At 53.2% G+C, this 15,750-nt stretch overlaps 2 protein-coding genes across 2 annotated transcripts; both read left to right on the forward strand.

Annotated features, from left to right (window-relative positions):
- Positions 1 to 214: 214 nt before the first annotated feature.
- On the forward strand, positions 215 to 4,717 carry LOC112954183 (keratin, type II cytoskeletal 5-like). The gene is made up of 10 exons (XM_026047324.1): positions 215 to 485; positions 546 to 874; positions 1,451 to 1,671; positions 2,192 to 2,252; positions 2,670 to 2,765; positions 2,871 to 3,035; positions 3,172 to 3,297; positions 3,628 to 3,848; positions 3,967 to 4,001; positions 4,260 to 4,717. Exons 1-10 carry the CDS (start codon positions 215 to 217, stop codon positions 4,715 to 4,717), a joined length of 1,983 nt encoding a protein of 660 aa, XP_025903109.1.
- Positions 4,718 to 9,167: 4,450 nt separating this feature from the next.
- LOC112954189 (keratin, type II cytoskeletal 6C-like) lies at positions 9,168 to 14,473 on the forward strand. Its single transcript, XM_026047332.1, has 9 exons — positions 9,168 to 9,752; positions 10,288 to 10,502; positions 11,919 to 11,979; positions 12,432 to 12,527; positions 12,797 to 12,961; positions 13,203 to 13,328; positions 13,462 to 13,682; positions 14,033 to 14,067; positions 14,184 to 14,473. Exons 1-9 carry the CDS (start codon positions 9,168 to 9,170, stop codon positions 14,471 to 14,473), a joined length of 1,794 nt encoding a protein of 597 aa, XP_025903117.1.
- Positions 14,474 to 15,750: the final 1,277 nt, after the last annotated feature.

Raw genomic sequence — 15,750 nt, forward strand, 5'->3', positions numbered from 1 at the left:
TGAGTGCAGCCAGTGTTTAACGAGCTCAATGAGACAGCTGGCCGCCCGGCACGTCAAAACCATGAAGGCACTAAATTGATCTCTTGACTTCCATGCAACCAAGCCCAGATCCCCAGGAGGATAAAAAGCCCATGCCATGCTCGGCACTGTCACAGAGAGGTCCTCTCCTAGCTTGTGGGTTCTTCTCTGTGCTGGGCTGTCATCTCCTGCCGCGATGAACCGTCAAACGTACAGCATGAGAGCCGGAGGAGGAGGCAAAAGTTTCAGCGCGGCCTCTGCTATTATTCCAAGCAGCAGCCGGGCGAGCTTTAGTTCCATGTCTATGGCACGATCCGGAGGAGGTGGCGGTGGTTTTGGAAGGCTCGTTGGAGGAGGTGGTGGCGGCAGCGGCGGCACTGGTTTTGGCAGCAGGAGTCTCTACAACCTTGGTGGCACCAAGAGGATTTCCATTGGTGTTGGAAGCAGCTACCGGGCTGCTTTTGGAGGTGGAGCTGGTGGCAGCTCTGGCCTGGGAAGCGGGCTTGGACTTGCTCTTGGTGGTGGAGGTGGTGCTGGTGGTGGCGGTGGAGGATACGGCTTTGGTGGGAGTGCTGGTGGGCTTGGTTTTGGTGGCGGGCATGGAGGTGGTGGAGGATACGGCTTTGGTGGAGTAGGTGGCCTGGGAGGCTTTGGCGGAGGGTTGGGTGGTGGCAGAAGCCCATCGGGATTTGGTGTTGGCCCAGCTGGGGTCGGTACAATCCAAGAAGTGACCATCAACCAGAGCCTCCTGGCACCTCTGAACCTGGAGATTGACCCAAACATCCAGCAGGTGCGGAAAGATGAGAAGGAGCAAATCAAGACCCTCAACAACAAGTTTGCTTCTTTCATTGACAAGGTGAGATTTCTGCCTAAATGTGATACAGAAAGAGAGCATGTCATCTACAAAAATACAGCTTCATAAATCGTCAGGCTGTTGTACATATTCTACCCTCATATCTCAAGAAATCGATAGAGAACCTACTTCTAAACAGCTACAGGACTAAACTGTTTTATTGTCTGTAAGTTACAGTCTTTTGCCCATTGAGTCATGTTAGATCCTTGCTTGGCTTTTAACCTGTAGTACTCAAATCTTAGCTTAAAGGAGGAGGAAAAACCATCACTTAAAAATAAGGGAATACTGCAAGCTACCGAAGAAATCAAAGGATGGTATAGCTGAACTCATTTCCTAGTAATTGCTTGTGAACTTGCTGGATTAAATCGCCTCTGAATAGAACTGCCCACTAATGTCAGGTTTGCTTAGCTAGGGATGGGATAGCATAGACCTAGATAATGGGGGGGACATATGGAGCTAGACTTACTGATCTCGGGTGGGGATCCCCTTGGCTTGTACCATCATCAGGCTCGTGTGCCGAATCTGTCCACACGCTCATAGGCATCTTCCACTAAACACCTTCTGCTTCCCGACGCTCAGGTTCGCTTCCTGGAGCAGCAGAACAAGGTGCTTGAGACCAAATGGACCCTCCTGCAGGAGCAGGGGCAAAAAAACAACACGGGCAAAAGCAGCATGGACCCCCTCTTTGAGGCTTACATCAACAACCTGAGACGGCAGCTGGCCAGCCTGCTCAGCGAGCGGGGGCGCATGGACGGGGAGCTGAAAAACATGCAGGACCTCGTGGAGGATTTCAAGAACAAGTGAGTGCCTTTCCAAGGGCACGTTTGGGCGCCCTAGGGTGAAATGAGACGCAAATATTTTAGCTTAGCACTATGCAGCGGGGTTAATCTCACTTAAATTTGGCTTTACCAATGTCAAATATCTAGTCTGACATATTCATCAACCTTCTAAGGTAGACAGTGGAAGGAGATACGTATCCCTAGCCCATCACAAGGCATCTCATTAACCACCATCTCAGATACCTTAAGGAAGCACCATAAGAGGCCCTGTCAACATTTTTCCAATCAGCCAAGGCAGTTTGATCCAGAACAAAACAATTCTGAGAGGGCATTTGCAAAGGAAAACCATTTACGCAGACTGCTTTACCTTCCTTATTCCATCTGCATTATGCTAGAACCGCTTGTTCCAACCCCTTGAGAAGAGATGCTCTCAACTTTGAGCAGGGCAGTCTCCAGGAGGCTGATTTGCAAATCCTATCCCCAGCCCAACCTCACAGTCCTACCTGTACTATTTTTCCCGTCTTTCCTTTCATCCCTGTAGATATGAAGAGGAAATCAACCGTCGCACAGCAGCAGAGAATGAATTTGTGGTCCTTAAAAAGGTGGGTAAGATGGAAGGTGGTACTGATGCAGAGCTAACCCTAAGGACTTCACAGCCAGCAGGAGTCTTAAGGTGAAGGGCTTCAAGAAGGCTGGAAGAAAATGGTTTTCCAAATCTTGACCCATAACTTACATAAACACTTGTCTGGGCAAGATGCAGAGATGGTCATCAGGGCCAGGAACCCCACGCCAAGTTGCCTGCACCCAATCCTCATCCCCTTACGAGGTTACTGACACCACTTCTTTTGGCCAAGTGTGGCACTCGTGGTGGTCTTTCAGGTGCATGTGCCAAGTACAGCTCCTCCAGTCAGGCAGCACAGCTGGGAAGGGGCAGCCCATTCCTGAGCTTTGCCAGGTCTTGGTCGAGGCCAACAAGAGATGCCGGTGCTGCAGATGTCATTGGAGTTGCTCTTTTCCAGGACGTGGACGCTGCCTACATGAATAAGGTGGAGCTTGAGGCCAAGGTGGATGCCCTGACTGATGAACTCAACTTCCTACGGGCTCTCTACGATGCGGTACAGATCTGCTCCCCTGGTCCTGCTGTCCCCGCGCAGAGCTTGCCATCGCTGGTGGCATTTCAAAAGGTACATGCAGTACCATGATCGTGTGCTTCCTTTCAGGAGCTGGCGCAGCTCAGTGCTCAGGTGTCCGACACTGCAGTCATTCTGTCGATGGACAACAACCGTGACCTGGACCTCAGCAGCATCATAGCCGAAGTCAAAGCTCAGTATGAAGATATTGCTAACAGGAGCCGGGCAGAGGCTGAGGCTTGGTATCAAACCAAGGTGAGCAGACCCATAGCTTGAACAGATGCGTTTCTGCAAAAACGAAACCCTGCTTCTGTCCCTCTGTGAAGCAATCTAGCTACCATCCGCTGTATGTAGACATCCTGGCTGGTTTACGCTTCTTTCCGAACTGCAGTTTGAAGAGCTGCAGGCCACTGCTGGGAAGCATGGAGATGACCTGCGCAACACGAAGGGGGAGATTTCTGAGCTCAGCCGGCTGATCCAGCGGATTCGGGCGGAGATAGAGAACACAAGGAACCAGGTAGGGCTGGCAAAACGGCCTGCAGAGCCAAACGCTGTGGTCTCTTCTGGTCCACAGCTCTGCTACCTGCTACTGCCTTGGCATTCATAGACTTGAGCTGCTCTAGACCACGACAGCTTCACTGGAGCATGCCGAATTCCTCCCAGAAAGGGTTTCTACTCTCTGTCCTCAGCCCATGTCTCACATCGCTCTTTCCAGGCCAGGGATCAATGCTCTCATTAATCACTACTGTTCATTAATACCAGGGCCAGGATGGTTTTATTCCTGGGGTGACTCTCGCCCACATAGAAAAGCAGCGACGAGAAGGTGCCCCCTTTCCTCCCCTTGCAGTGTGCCACCCTGCAGACGGCCATCGGCGACTCCGAGGAGCGCGGCGAGCTGGCCCTCAAGGACGCCAAGGCCAAGATGACCGAGTTGGAGGATGCGCTGCAGAAGGCCAAGGCCGACATGGCCCGGCAGCTCCGCGAGTACCAGGAGCTCATGAACGTCAAGCTGGCCCTGGACATCGAGATCGCGACCTACAGGAAGCTGCTGGAGGGGGAGGAGAGCAGGTGGGAAAGAAACCCCGGAGCAATAAGGAGAGAGAGTTGTGTTCTCCCTGCAAGCAGGTTGGACACGCCAAGTGGCTCTTGCATTTGCACTGACCTGCCCTTCTCTGCCCTCCGACAGGCTCAGCGGAGAAGGTCTGAACCCCATCAGCTACTGTAAGTATCACACACCTTGTCTTGTCCTGGGTTCGTTGGAGCAGAGTACGTCAGCAGCCCACGGAAAAGGGCAATTTGGGCCCTTTCACTCTATAAAAGGCTGGAAATTGCTCCACAGAAGATACTCAGAGCCTTTAGTGGTTTGCACAGAGAACAGAAGTCAGGTTAAATCCCTATGGATGCAGGACTATGTGATGCTTTCTAGAAGCAGGTGATGGCCGCAGCAGATGCCTAACTCCGTGGTTGTTCCTCTTGCAGCCGTGATCAGCTCCAGCTCAGGCCTGGCTGGCGGAGGAGGAGGATTTGGTGGACTGAGTCTAAGCGGAGGAGGCGGCGGGAGCGGATTTGGCCTCGGAGGAGGCGGCGGGAGCGGATTTGGCCTCGGAGGAGGCGGCGGGAGCGGATTTGGCCTCGGAGGAGGCGGCGGTGGAGGCTACAGCTTTGGAAGCGGAGGAGGACTCAGTCTCGGAGGCGGTGGCCTCGGGGGTGGATACGGAGGCGGCAGCGGTCTCGCCCTGGGAGGAGGCAGCAGCCTGGGCACCGGCAGCGCTCACAGCTTCGGCGGCGGCGGCAGCGGCTTGAGCACCAGCGGAGGCAACTTCAGCTCTGGCAGCGCAAAGGGCACCAACCCCGGCGTGAAAATCGTCTCCAAAACTTCCTCCAGCAAAAAGAGCATCAAAAGCCAAAGCCTGAAGAACGCCGTGCAGCCTGAATAGTCCTGACGGGAGACCCTCCACAAACCCAGCCTAAACCAGCCAAACCCTGCACCGCTCCCGCGCACCACCCGCCTCGCCACCCCGTTCCTGCTCCTCGCACCGTAGTCGTTACGCATTTGGGCCCCGAGTCAGGCAACGCAGCGGGGCACGCATTAAGCAGATTTCTCAAAGGACCCAGAAAAAGGCAAACACAAGCCCGGGCGAGTTTCCCAATGGGGAGCGGGAGGCTTTTGGGGCTGCTTTGTCCCTTTTCAGTGATGCTGAGCGGCTTGCCTGTAGTTGCAGCCAGCTGTCCACCACCAGGTAATGCAGATCAGACCAGAAGATGCCGTAGCGAAGGGTTTAGCTTCGGTTAGCGCTTGCAGTTCTGGCCCACAGAAGCCCAGAGATGGGCTGGGAACGTGGCTTCAATCCAACGTGCTTGGTCCTCACTGCTGGGATGGCCCAAGCTCATTCCTTCGAGCGAGGCAGCCCATCTTCATCACACGTTTCTGCTGTGTAGAAACAACTTGGGAGGTTGCTGAAAGAACCAAGGCAGCACTTGGCAAGCCCAGGGCCCCCTTTAAAGCATCCCTCATTGGATATATCCTTTGGGATCACCTCAAAGTGCCCCAGGGCTCATGGAAAATCCCTCTCTCCCAGATATAGTCAAGCTTCTAAAAACACCCCTCAACCGTGCTGAGCAATAGCAGCTATCCTTGAAGCCCATCAGGATTCAGCACCCTCATCCGTGTTTGGTGTTAGATGGGGTTGCTGTTGTCTCATGCTTAGTTTTGGTGCAAACAACTTAAAAAGCGCAAATATTGGCCAACAGGCTCAGTCTCATTGAATCCCCTTTACGCTGGTAGGAGCGATCAAGGCAAAAGGCCACCCTGGTGGAAATCACTCCAAAAAAAGGGAGTGAAGGGCCCTGTCCACCAGGATGCAGGGAGGATTCCAGCTTCTCCACCACCAGAGGGATTTCCTGCCAAAAGAAAAGCGGAGTCGCGTTTCGATCCCACACCTGGGACTGACGGCAAGCGGGAGCAGGAGCCCAGGGGCCCAGAAAGGCACCCAAAGCCGACGCTCCCCTTTCTAAATGCTGCACCTGCCCCTCTAGCACCCAACGAGCCCGTTTGGTTTTGTGAAAGCATCATTAAAACCCAGAATTGTGGCTTTTGGTACTTCAGTTGATACTGAAATGACGCTGTGTTGTCCTTCCTTTCTCTTTTTGGAGCCTGTTCCAGTAAAACCGGATTTTAATTTATTGGAGCCTGCCTCTTTTTTTTTCTGTAAGGGAGAGTCGGTAGCAGGAAATATTCCTCAGCAGAGGAGGGGGAGGCAAACCTGAGGAGACTTTGGAGGAAAGGTTTTCAAATTTTGAAAGGAAATAACGAAAAGCTCAAGATCTGCTGTGTGTCATCCCAGGGGAAATTGAAAAGGGAGGAGAAAGAGGAGGAGGAGGAGGAGGTGGGGAGGGTGAGGGGAGACGCAGCTTGTCTGCTTAAGCAGCAACAAAATTAAGCCCGGCTCAAGTCTTTGCATATTTTGTGGGCTGGTCCAAAAAGCCTTTCTTTCATGGCAGGGAAGGTTTTGGCCAGCTTTGTTAGCTAGGACAAAAAACAGTTTTTCTTAAACAGGCAAAGCCCAACCAAGCCTTAGCAGGGCTCAGGGGGGAGGATTTTATCTGCCCCACCTAAAGTTAGGCTGGGTTTCAGTGAGCCAGAGCATCTCCCAAACGCGGCAGCTACTTGGGGCAGCCCCCAGAGCCCCAAAACCTCCTCCCAAGCCCTCAGCCAGACACTCACAGCCCATCGCATTGCAAAGAGCCAGACGCTTCCCTCTTCCCTGACCTCACAGCATCCCAGCTTTACGTAACTGGGAGCAGCACGCGAGCACACGCCGAGCGAGCAGCTTTGCAAAGCCCGTCTGAAACCCAGCTGCAAAGACAAGCAGGAGTCATGGATCTGTCAAAGAAAGGAGCAGCAGGAGCAGAGAGCAAAGGGGCAGAAATGCCCCCATAGCCCCTGCTAGAGCCAAAAATAAGCGCTAGTTAAAACCGAGTCATCTCAAGCTCTCACGCTCGCCCTCACTAGTGCCGATTTAAATGGGTGGGAGGAATTAATATTCCAGCCCAATGCTAACCAGCCGTGCAGTTTTGAGTGTCCTTCTGCCAGACTCGGGTGAGGAAAGGCAAATGACAGGGCCCAAAAGGGGAGCGGAGGCGCTCGCAGCAGCCGGGAGCTCCTGCAAGAGCCTCCCTTGCTTTGGTGCCGTTGTCGGCTTCGCTCTTCAAAAACCCTTTGTACCCTTCCACTTAATCACCCCTGTCTGCAGCGAGCGCCGTTCCTGGAGGAGCCGAGGAGCGCCTGGACACGAGCCCCTTCTCGTGGCCGGAATCAAACCGCTCGGCCCCGTTCCCCCGGGCCGGGCACACAGGTGCCCATCCGCATGTGCCAAGGACGGAGAGGCCAAAACCCCCCCAAATCTCTGCCCGGGTGCAGTGCTTGTGACACAATTTACTTATTTCTCGTATTGGCACGAAGTCAGTAATATTTATGGCATTGTTCTGATGTGACGCTCTTATTGATGCCACTGCATATCAGACGTGAAATCAGGGCTTGCTGGCGGCCTCAGCAGCTCCCGGACCGGTCAGGCAAGCGCGGGTGCAATTTTCCTGTGAAACTCGGCGTTTCCAGCGCCTTGCAAAGGAGCCAGCACCTTCCCAGGGTGGCACCGGCGAGGCGAGAGCACCCCCTTGCTACAGCCGCAGCGAGGCGAGCGCGCCGCAACACGGCTCCCGCCGTGCGCTTCCCGGCAGCTCGGCCCCAACGCGCTTCGGGCGCCCGTGACTCACGTTACTGGCACCAAGCAGCGACGGGAATGCTGGAAGCGAAGGATATTTGCCCTTTGCAACGGCGGGGAGGGAAGGAACAGCTTCTGCTCACGTTCATTCAAGTTCCCAGACTCAAAAAAAAAAAAAGGAAAAACCCAAACCAAAAAAACTCAACGGTTGGAAAAACATCAAGAGAAACAAGCTGCGAGATGCTACAGATACCCTTAAGCCGCTAATTTTGGATTAAGTCCCTGCAGTGATTGCTCACGTATCCAAATGTGCAGGAATCTGTTTGATTTCTTGCTTGGGCTTTCATCTCACTGCCTCACCGTGCTGCCGTACCTGACAAGTGGCCTGCTGAAGTCAGGGGCCCTCGTCACCCAAGGATGCAACTGGGCAGAGTCCGGCAAAGAGTTTGCAGAGGTTCTGTGGTGCTTGGGAGGTGACCCCACCTCTTATAACCGGTGTCCAGCTCTTCGAGGACACGAGAGAAGCGGGTTGCAGCTCTTCGCCCTTTAGGCTGTCCTAAAACATTGCGTCAATCGAAGAGCCTAAGAGATGGCTCACCCAAAAGCTCAAGCCCAAGGGGCCAAAGTGACTCACCAAAACCTTGCCACTGCAATCTCAGGAGGGGTGGGATGATCCGAATGTAAACGTTGCCGAATTCCTCTGCACAAAACCCCTCAAAGAGCCAGAGACAATGCGAAAGCTGTGGGGGAAAGAGCGACAGAAACGGGATTTCTCATGGAGCACCTGATGCAATGACATCCTTTCAATCAACACTTCAATATTTTATAAGTCCCATAATACTACTTAAGGTAATTTAGAGTGATTTTGGAAAGGCGATTCCCGTGCTGTCGCTGAAAGACACACCAAGTAATTTCTCGGGTCCTGTTTCTCCCCCAACAAGGGGGGATCATTTTGGGGTGACATCTCAGAAAACGCGGCCCCAAGCGCGCCGCCACTCAGCTGAGGGCTGTCAGCCCACGCTGTGATCACTTAGGGTCCTTTTCCCAAAAAGGAATCCAGAGATGTGCTCTGGGAACTCATCGCCTTTGGCTTCAAGGCTTTCACAGCTGGTTAAAGCTCGTGCCCAACCCGCCAGCCCCAGCCCCTATTTCTGCAGATATCCTAAACTCTAGACAGAATTTCGCCGTGATTTTGGTGTTGGGATGTTAACACAACTGAAGGAGCCCACAAAAGAGCTTCTTCCTCATGCAAGGGAGAGCAGCTCTTGGGGGACTCGTGCTGCATCCCGCGCTGGAGCGAGCGCGCAGCCCGGCGGGTTGTCCCGTCCCGTCCCATCCCGTCCCATCCCATTCTCATTCGGTGACTCAGAGCAGCAGGGGGGAGCTCCGGCGCTCCGCTACTTCCCTGCCTGCAAACAATGCATTTTTCAACGCCTCACCATAGCCTAGGTGTGTTTGACAAGGCAAGTTGCTGCAAGGCACGTCAAGTTCTGAATTCCCGTGCCAAGTTTTCCAAGCAGATAAAAGAGGAGGCTCCCAAGCGCTCCCATCACAGGGGTTTCTCTCTCTGTTGCCCTCTGTTCTTCTCCTGCAGCTCCGCTTTTATTCGTCACTTTTTTTTTTTTTTTTATTCCTGCTCTTTGCATTTCCAGCTAAAGGAGCTACCATGAGCCGGATCTCTTTCAGATCATCTACTGGCGGGGGCATGAGGGGCTTTAGCTCAGGTTCTGCTATCGTAGGAGGTAGCGGTGGTGCCAGGAGCAGCTTTAGCTCTGTTTCTGTCTCTAGAGTTGGAGGAGGAAGAGCCGGAGGTGGAGGAGGCTTCGGAGCTGGCGGTGGCTTCGGCAGCAGAAGTCTCTATAACCTTGGTGGAAGCAGAAGAATTTCCTACAGCTCAGTCGGTGGAGGTCTACGGAGTGGAGCCGGTGGCGGATACGGCTTTGGTGGAGGATCAGGATTTGGTGTTGGCTATGGTGGTGGACCAGGCGCTGGCTTTGGCTTAGGAGGAGCTGGTGGTGGTGGCGCCTACGGGCTGGGCAGTGGATTTGGGCTGGGAGGTCCTGGATTCGGGGGTCGAGGTGGTGCTGGGTTCCCCGTTTGCCCGCCGGGAGGCATCCACGAAGTGACTGTCAACCAGAGCCTCTTGGCACCGCTCAAACTGGATATCGACCCCGAGATCCAGAAGGTGCGAACGCAGGAGCGAGAGCAGATCAAGACCCTCAACAACAAATTTGCTTCCTTCATCGACAAGGTGAGAGTTTGGCCTTATCCATCTGTGCATGTTTGCAGGTGCCACAGGAAAGAACAAAAGGAAGAAACTTGCTTTGGATTTGGGGACTTGTTTGAGCTAATCCCCGCATGTCTTGGCCTTAGAAATTCCTGTTGGCCAAAAGCTAAGAATTGTCTCAAGGAGGAGCTTTTCTAGCGTCTTGCTTATTGCGCTGATGTACCCCCCTTCAATCAGCCCCGGGGATGCACTGATCTTCTGCTGCTGCAAAATTGCCAATCCCACCAGTTTAAACCATTAAGGCGGGCAAGGGGACCACCTAAAGCTGCAAGTGCAGAGGCTGGGCCTGTTTAGCAGCCTCTGAAAGATCTCATTGAACATCTCAGGTGCTCTGGCATATCCGCTGCCCTAAAGTCCTGCAGGAAGAGCCCAGCCATTTCTGCCCAGCATCCTCAAGGTCTTTCTACCTCTCTCCTCTCCGTGTCCTCCTTTTCCTGGCCACGGGTCGTGTACCTTGCTCACGTGGTTTTCAAGCATTTGTCTGTTTTTGTCTCGACAGGTGAGGTTTCTGGAGCAGCAGAACAAAGTGCTAGAAACCAAGTGGTCCCTCCTGCAAGAGCAGGGTCACACGGTCACCAGAAAGTCCCTCGAGCCCCTTTTCGAAGCCTACATCAACAACCTGCGGCGGCAGCTGGACAGCCTCATGGGAGAGAGGGGCAGGCTGGACTCGGAGCTGCGAAACATGCAGGACATGGTGGAGGATTTTAAGAACAAGTAAGGAACTGGGCTCTGTCGTCGAGATTATTAAGAGCAGTGAAACAGGGGGCTGGCAATTCACGCGCCCAGGAACATGCCTGAGATCTGCACCAGATTCCCCACCCTGTTTGCAAAATGAATATTCAGAAGCGAAACCCGCTCTCAGAGGCAGCCCTTGCCAGGCCGGATTTCGTACGTGCTGGGTCGGCACTTAACACAGAATTCATTTGCCCACGGGGGGCTGCTCCAGCGCGACGGGGTTGCCGTCTGATCCCTTGGCTTTCCTGGGACTAAACACCTGGAGAAGGCAAATTGCACGGCATGAGGGGCGTGCAGAAGGGATGGAAACAGCCATAAAGCGCCGGTTGCCCAAATCTCCCAAAAGACCCTGTTTTTCTCTGTTTGCGGAGGAAATTCTAGCGGGATGCAGTCTTTTAAGGACATATAAGCTGCTTCCACCTCACCTTCCACTCACAGAGGGCTTTTAGGTATTTTTTGGGTGGTTTTTCTCTGTTTTACAGTAAGGCAACTGAGTTTTAAGTGGTCGAATTCTTGCAAGAAAAAATCTCTCCCTTAATTCAACCAGGTCTTTTATAAATACGATCAGGTCAAAAAAGACCAAGGAGATTGTCTGGATTTTGGAGCTACAACATGGGAAGTGACTGTATTTTATTTGAAGCCTGCAGTTAATCCCGAGTCAAATGGCATTTTTTTTTCTCTTCTATGTCCATTAGAGATCCATTTGTGGGATAATTATGCAAATTTTGTTTAGAGAACTGGCATAAACTTGCCTTTAAAATCTGGGTCTCTGCCTCTACAGCCTACATGTTTTGTCTGCTTTCTAGCTAAGCCCTGCCCAGATTATCTGATGAGAAGATATTGCTTAGAGCCATGAAAAGTTTTACAGAAGCAGTCTGAGCACCAGGACCTGCTCTTGCACAACCATGGCTCAAGAATCACAGACTTTTTTTCTTAATTAAATGGTTCAGCAGGTTATTCAGAGCCATTACCATCATTATAATATCAAATACCAAATTGTTGCATTATTATATATTTGCAGCTATTGCAATGCAGCTTCATTGAAAGGCTTTGCATAACTTCGCTTTGGGCAAAGGTCACCCAGAATACCACCTCCTGCTTTGCTTCTGAAATGGGCTCTAATTCTGCATGCATTTATGCATAAACTACATTTTAAGAGCAGTGATTACTATCTATTAATTTTACTGGGACTACTCACACCATGGAGTCCTTATAGGGTCAGAGTCACTAATCATTTGCTCTGCACCTACTCCGGATTGTAAACAACTGGATGTCTTAGGAATAAATCCACGAGCCACAATTAATAATATGGGACCGAAGTGGTTCCATGCCTTCCATGTTCTCTTTGCACTTCATTTCCAACAAAACCCTCTCATTTGTTTTTTTCCCTAACAGATACGAAGATGAGATAAATCGGCGCACTGGTGCAGAGAACGAGTTTGTGGTGCTCAAGAAGGTGAGTGAAACTGGAAGCTATGGGATGGACCCTGAAAGGACTTCAGCACACAGAGTCCAACCAAAGCAAATGGGAGCTGGGGTCCACCAAGCTCATGGTTGGGGCTTGTGTGAAGATGTGACACTGGGGTGGCAAGGAAGGGACCGGCTCCCATTCAGGTCACTGAATGGATGTGACCTTCTCCATGACGTGTTGGTCCTCTGCCTGTAGTTACAAAACATCTGACTTGTGGCTCAGTCCACTTCTGACTCCTGGTCACATCTGCAAGGGTCAGAGCTTTGCCCTTTAACCAAATACCTAGTTCTGGCTCACAAGCAACATACCCAATGTTACGCCTTGACCATAGTAGCATAAAAATAACAGACCTGGAAGCAGAAAGATGGTCCCCTGATGTCCTGAGGTCCCCCATGCTTTGTTGGATCACTGCAAGTTTCTGACTTTCTCTTCTTTAGGATGTGGATGGTGCTTTCATGAACAAGGTTGAGCTGCAGGCCAAGGCAGACTCACTGGCAGACGAAATCAACTTCCTGAGAGCTCTCTTCGAGGCGGTAAGCAGCCTGCAGCTCCCCAACACCCAGCTCTCCGTGTCCGGCCACTTCTTATATGGCAACGCAGAGCTCTGGCCACCAGACTAGGTGCCTGAGGAGGCTTTTTGGAGTTGTCCTACAGCTGTAAGACAGAATTGGACATACAGATGTCTGAATAGGGGCAAACATGAGAAAACCTCAGGAAAGATTGGCCAAGAGAACTCCGAGGACTTCTCTTGGCTACACTCCACATACCAAAAATCTGACTTCGTTTTTTGCACCTTCTGCAGGAACTGTCCCAGATGCAGCAGCAAGTATCTGACACCTCTGTGGTCCTGTCCATGGATAACAACCGCAACCTGGACCTCAACAGCATCATCGCGGAGGTCAAGGCACAGTATGAGGACATTGCCAACAGGAGCCGGGCAGAAGCTGAAGCCTGGTACCAAAACAAGGTGGGTAACCCACCACGCCAAACGGGGCTGGCAATAAGGTGATTTCTGGGGTTCATTGGCACCACATCAGCTGTCGGGGGGCAGGACAAACAGGGAGAGGAACCCAGTGCCACTCCAGAGATGAATTTATCTTGCTCACCCTTGCAATGGGCTGCTCACCCTCCCTGGCCTCAGAGCCCTGCAGTATCTAACCGGTGCTCTTCCTCTTCCCCCCCACACTCTTCCTCTTCCTGCACATCAGTACGAGGAGCTCCAGGTCTCTGCCGGGCGGCACGGTGATGATCTGCGCAACACCAAGATGGAAATTTCAGAGATCAACCGGATGATCCAGAGGCTGCGGAACGAGATCGAGAGCGTGAAGAAGCAGGTAGGATGGGGAAGCTCCAGCCTACAGCAGAGCAGCTGCTGGAGGTGAAGGGTTAAAACCCTAAATCCATGATCTCTAGAGGTCCCTTCCAACCTTGAATATTCTGTGATTCTGAGATTTCCCTTCCCTGCAGTGTGCCAGCCTTCAAGCAGCCATCGCCGAGGCAGAGGAACGTGGCGAGATGGCCCTCAAGGACGCCAAGGCCAAACTCACCGAGTTGGAAGATGCGCTGCAGAAGGCCAAGGCCGACCTGGCCCGGCAGCTCCGCGAGTACCAGGAGCTCATGAACGTCAAGCTGGCCCTGGACATCGAGATCGCGACCTACAGGAAGCTGCTGGAGGGAGAGGAGAGCAGGTGGGTGCGAGTGTTTGCTCCTGGTGGGCACTGCCCTTTTGATAGGGTCCCATCTCCCCGAGTCACCACTGCTCCTCACAGCGGACTGGAGCACCCGGCGATGTAACGCAACAACAGAAATCAAGGTGTTTTGAACCTGTGAGCTTTCTAGAAGACTGAGCTCGGCATCTCTTTTGCTAAGGAACCCCAGCATCAGCACCATCCCCCTTCATTTGGGATGTAGACATGTCCCAAGAGAAGATAGTCCCTCCTAAAGGCCACAGAAGTCCTTTGAGGTGGTCCTAGCAGCTAAGTTGTACCTTATCTGTGCTTGGGCGTTCTCACTGTTTCCCTTCCTCCTTTCCCAACAGGCTCGCAGGAGAAGGAGTCGGAGCAGTGAGCGTCTGTAAGTAACCCTACCTTCCACCCATGGTTGTCTATCTCCCCAGAGCACGGGGGACCACATGGGTGCTCTGGGGAGCCAGAAGGGTTCCTCATGGGCCGTGCTGTGTTTCCTTGCAGCCGTGGTGAGCACCTCCAGCGGAACGGGCTACGGCAGCAGCTCCATGGGCATGGGCGGAGGTCTCGGCATGGGCGGAGGTCTCGGCATGGGCGGAGGTCTCGGCATGGGCGGAGGTGGCAGCAGCTACAGCATGAGCAGCAGCAGCGGCTTCGGCGCGGGCAGTGGAGCGCTCGGCTACGGCGGAGGCAGCAGCTTCAGCTCCAGCAGCGGACGAGGCGTCAGCTCCAGCACGGGAGGCAGCGTGAGGATCGTGTCCAAGACCACCACCAGCAAAAAGACCATCAGATAAGGGCGGCGAGGCCGGGCCGCGAGCGACAGCGCGTCGCCTGCCTCCCGAAAGCGAGCGCTGCCCTGCGAATCGATGGTGTAAATAGCTCTGCTAGACCCTCTCCTTCGCGAAACCTTTGCCCTTGTCCCTAGGGGCATGGGGAGAGGCAAGGATCCAAGAATCTGGAGCACCTTTTGGTAAAGCACAGGTTGTAACCTCTGCCACCGGCAGGGCTTTGGAGAGCGGGACGGGCCCCTGCGGCAGCCCTCTTTCAGCACAGTCCTTGCTCTGCTGTTCCCCATTCACCTCCTCTCTGGAGCCACTCATGGAAAGGGAAGCAGAAGCACTTTGCTGAACGGGGACAGCCGACTCCTTCAGATTTTGGGAATTCCTGCAGTGGCTTTTCACTGCTACCTGCTGCCCAGGCACAGCTCTGCAGAGAACATCCTGGCGGCAGCCTTGGGAAATCACTGCCACGTCCTCAGCAGGGAAAACAGCTCCAAGCCCCTCTCCACCTGTTACAACCTCCAAACGTTTCATTTGCAGCTAAAGATATTTCTACCCCCTTCTGTTTTTCTGAGATATCTGCGGGAAAGGTTGTTGCTTTTGCATACGTGACTCACCACACCGATCTCTAACTCCTCGTCCTCGTGGCTCTAACCTCTTCACTTGCCATGCTGTATGTCCAATAAAGAGCATTTGTCATTTTTCAACCTCCTGCTTTCTGACTGCATTTACTCCCCCATAGACCCGGTCACTGGTGGCTGCTGTCCCTGGCTAGGGAAGACTCTGCAAATTGCTCATGAGAAAGGACTGTTGCCTCGGGGAAATCAAGCTCAGCTTTAGGACTCAGGCTTTGGGGTGGCCCTAAGACAGGCTGGGGTGGGTGGAAAGGAGGTTAAATGGATGGAGAACTGTGGCACAGGGAGTATAAGCTGCCCCAGGTGTGAGCCAAGAGCCGAATCACTGCAGGTAATGGAGAGAGAAGGCACAGGGGAGCGGGAAGGCAATTCCCAAAGGCATCAGCCAGGGGCTGGAGGTCTCCGTATCAGAGAGCTGAACACTGCCATGACTAAAAGGAGCCATCAAGAGGGAAGGCAGCGCTCGAAAGAGAGGCTGAAGCTCCAGATACCTCCAAGCTCCAAATGCACCTCACCCTTGGGTGCATTTGGGCACCCAAGCAGCCTTGACACACACAGGTCTCACTAGATACCTCCTATTGCTCCAGAGCTCTTCCAAGCTGCCCCGGCTCCCAACACCCAGCCGGCTCCCAGGGCGGTTCTATAGACCTTCACGGA

This window comes from Nothoprocta perdicaria, unplaced genomic scaffold (genome assembly GCF_003342845.1).
Source record: "Nothoprocta perdicaria isolate Ctin4 unplaced genomic scaffold, notPer1 scaffold_491, whole genome shotgun sequence".
NCBI lineage: Eukaryota > Metazoa > Chordata > Aves > Tinamiformes > Tinamidae > Nothoprocta > Nothoprocta perdicaria.

Bases quoted from the DNA above. Each gene is read 5' to 3' on its own strand.
- LOC112954183 (XM_026047324.1), top strand. From the start codon at position 215: ATGAACCGTCAAACGTACAGCATGAGAGCCGGAGGAGGAGGCAAAAGT. The intron at 486-545 runs GTGGAGCTGGTG...TTGGTGGTGGAG, and splicing joins CTACCGGGCTGCTTTTGGAG to GTGGTGCTGGTGGTGGCGGT. The intron at 3,298-3,627 runs GTAGGGCTGGCA...CTCCCCTTGCAG, and splicing joins TAGAGAACACAAGGAACCAG to TGTGCCACCCTGCAGACGGC.
- LOC112954189 (XM_026047332.1), top strand. From the start codon at position 9,168: ATGAGCCGGATCTCTTTCAGATCATCTACTGGCGGGGGCATGAGGGGC. The intron at 12,528-12,796 runs GTAAGCAGCCTG...CACCTTCTGCAG, and splicing joins TGAGAGCTCTCTTCGAGGCG to GAACTGTCCCAGATGCAGCA. The intron at 12,962-13,202 runs GTGGGTAACCCA...CCTGCACATCAG, and splicing joins AAGCCTGGTACCAAAACAAG to TACGAGGAGCTCCAGGTCTC.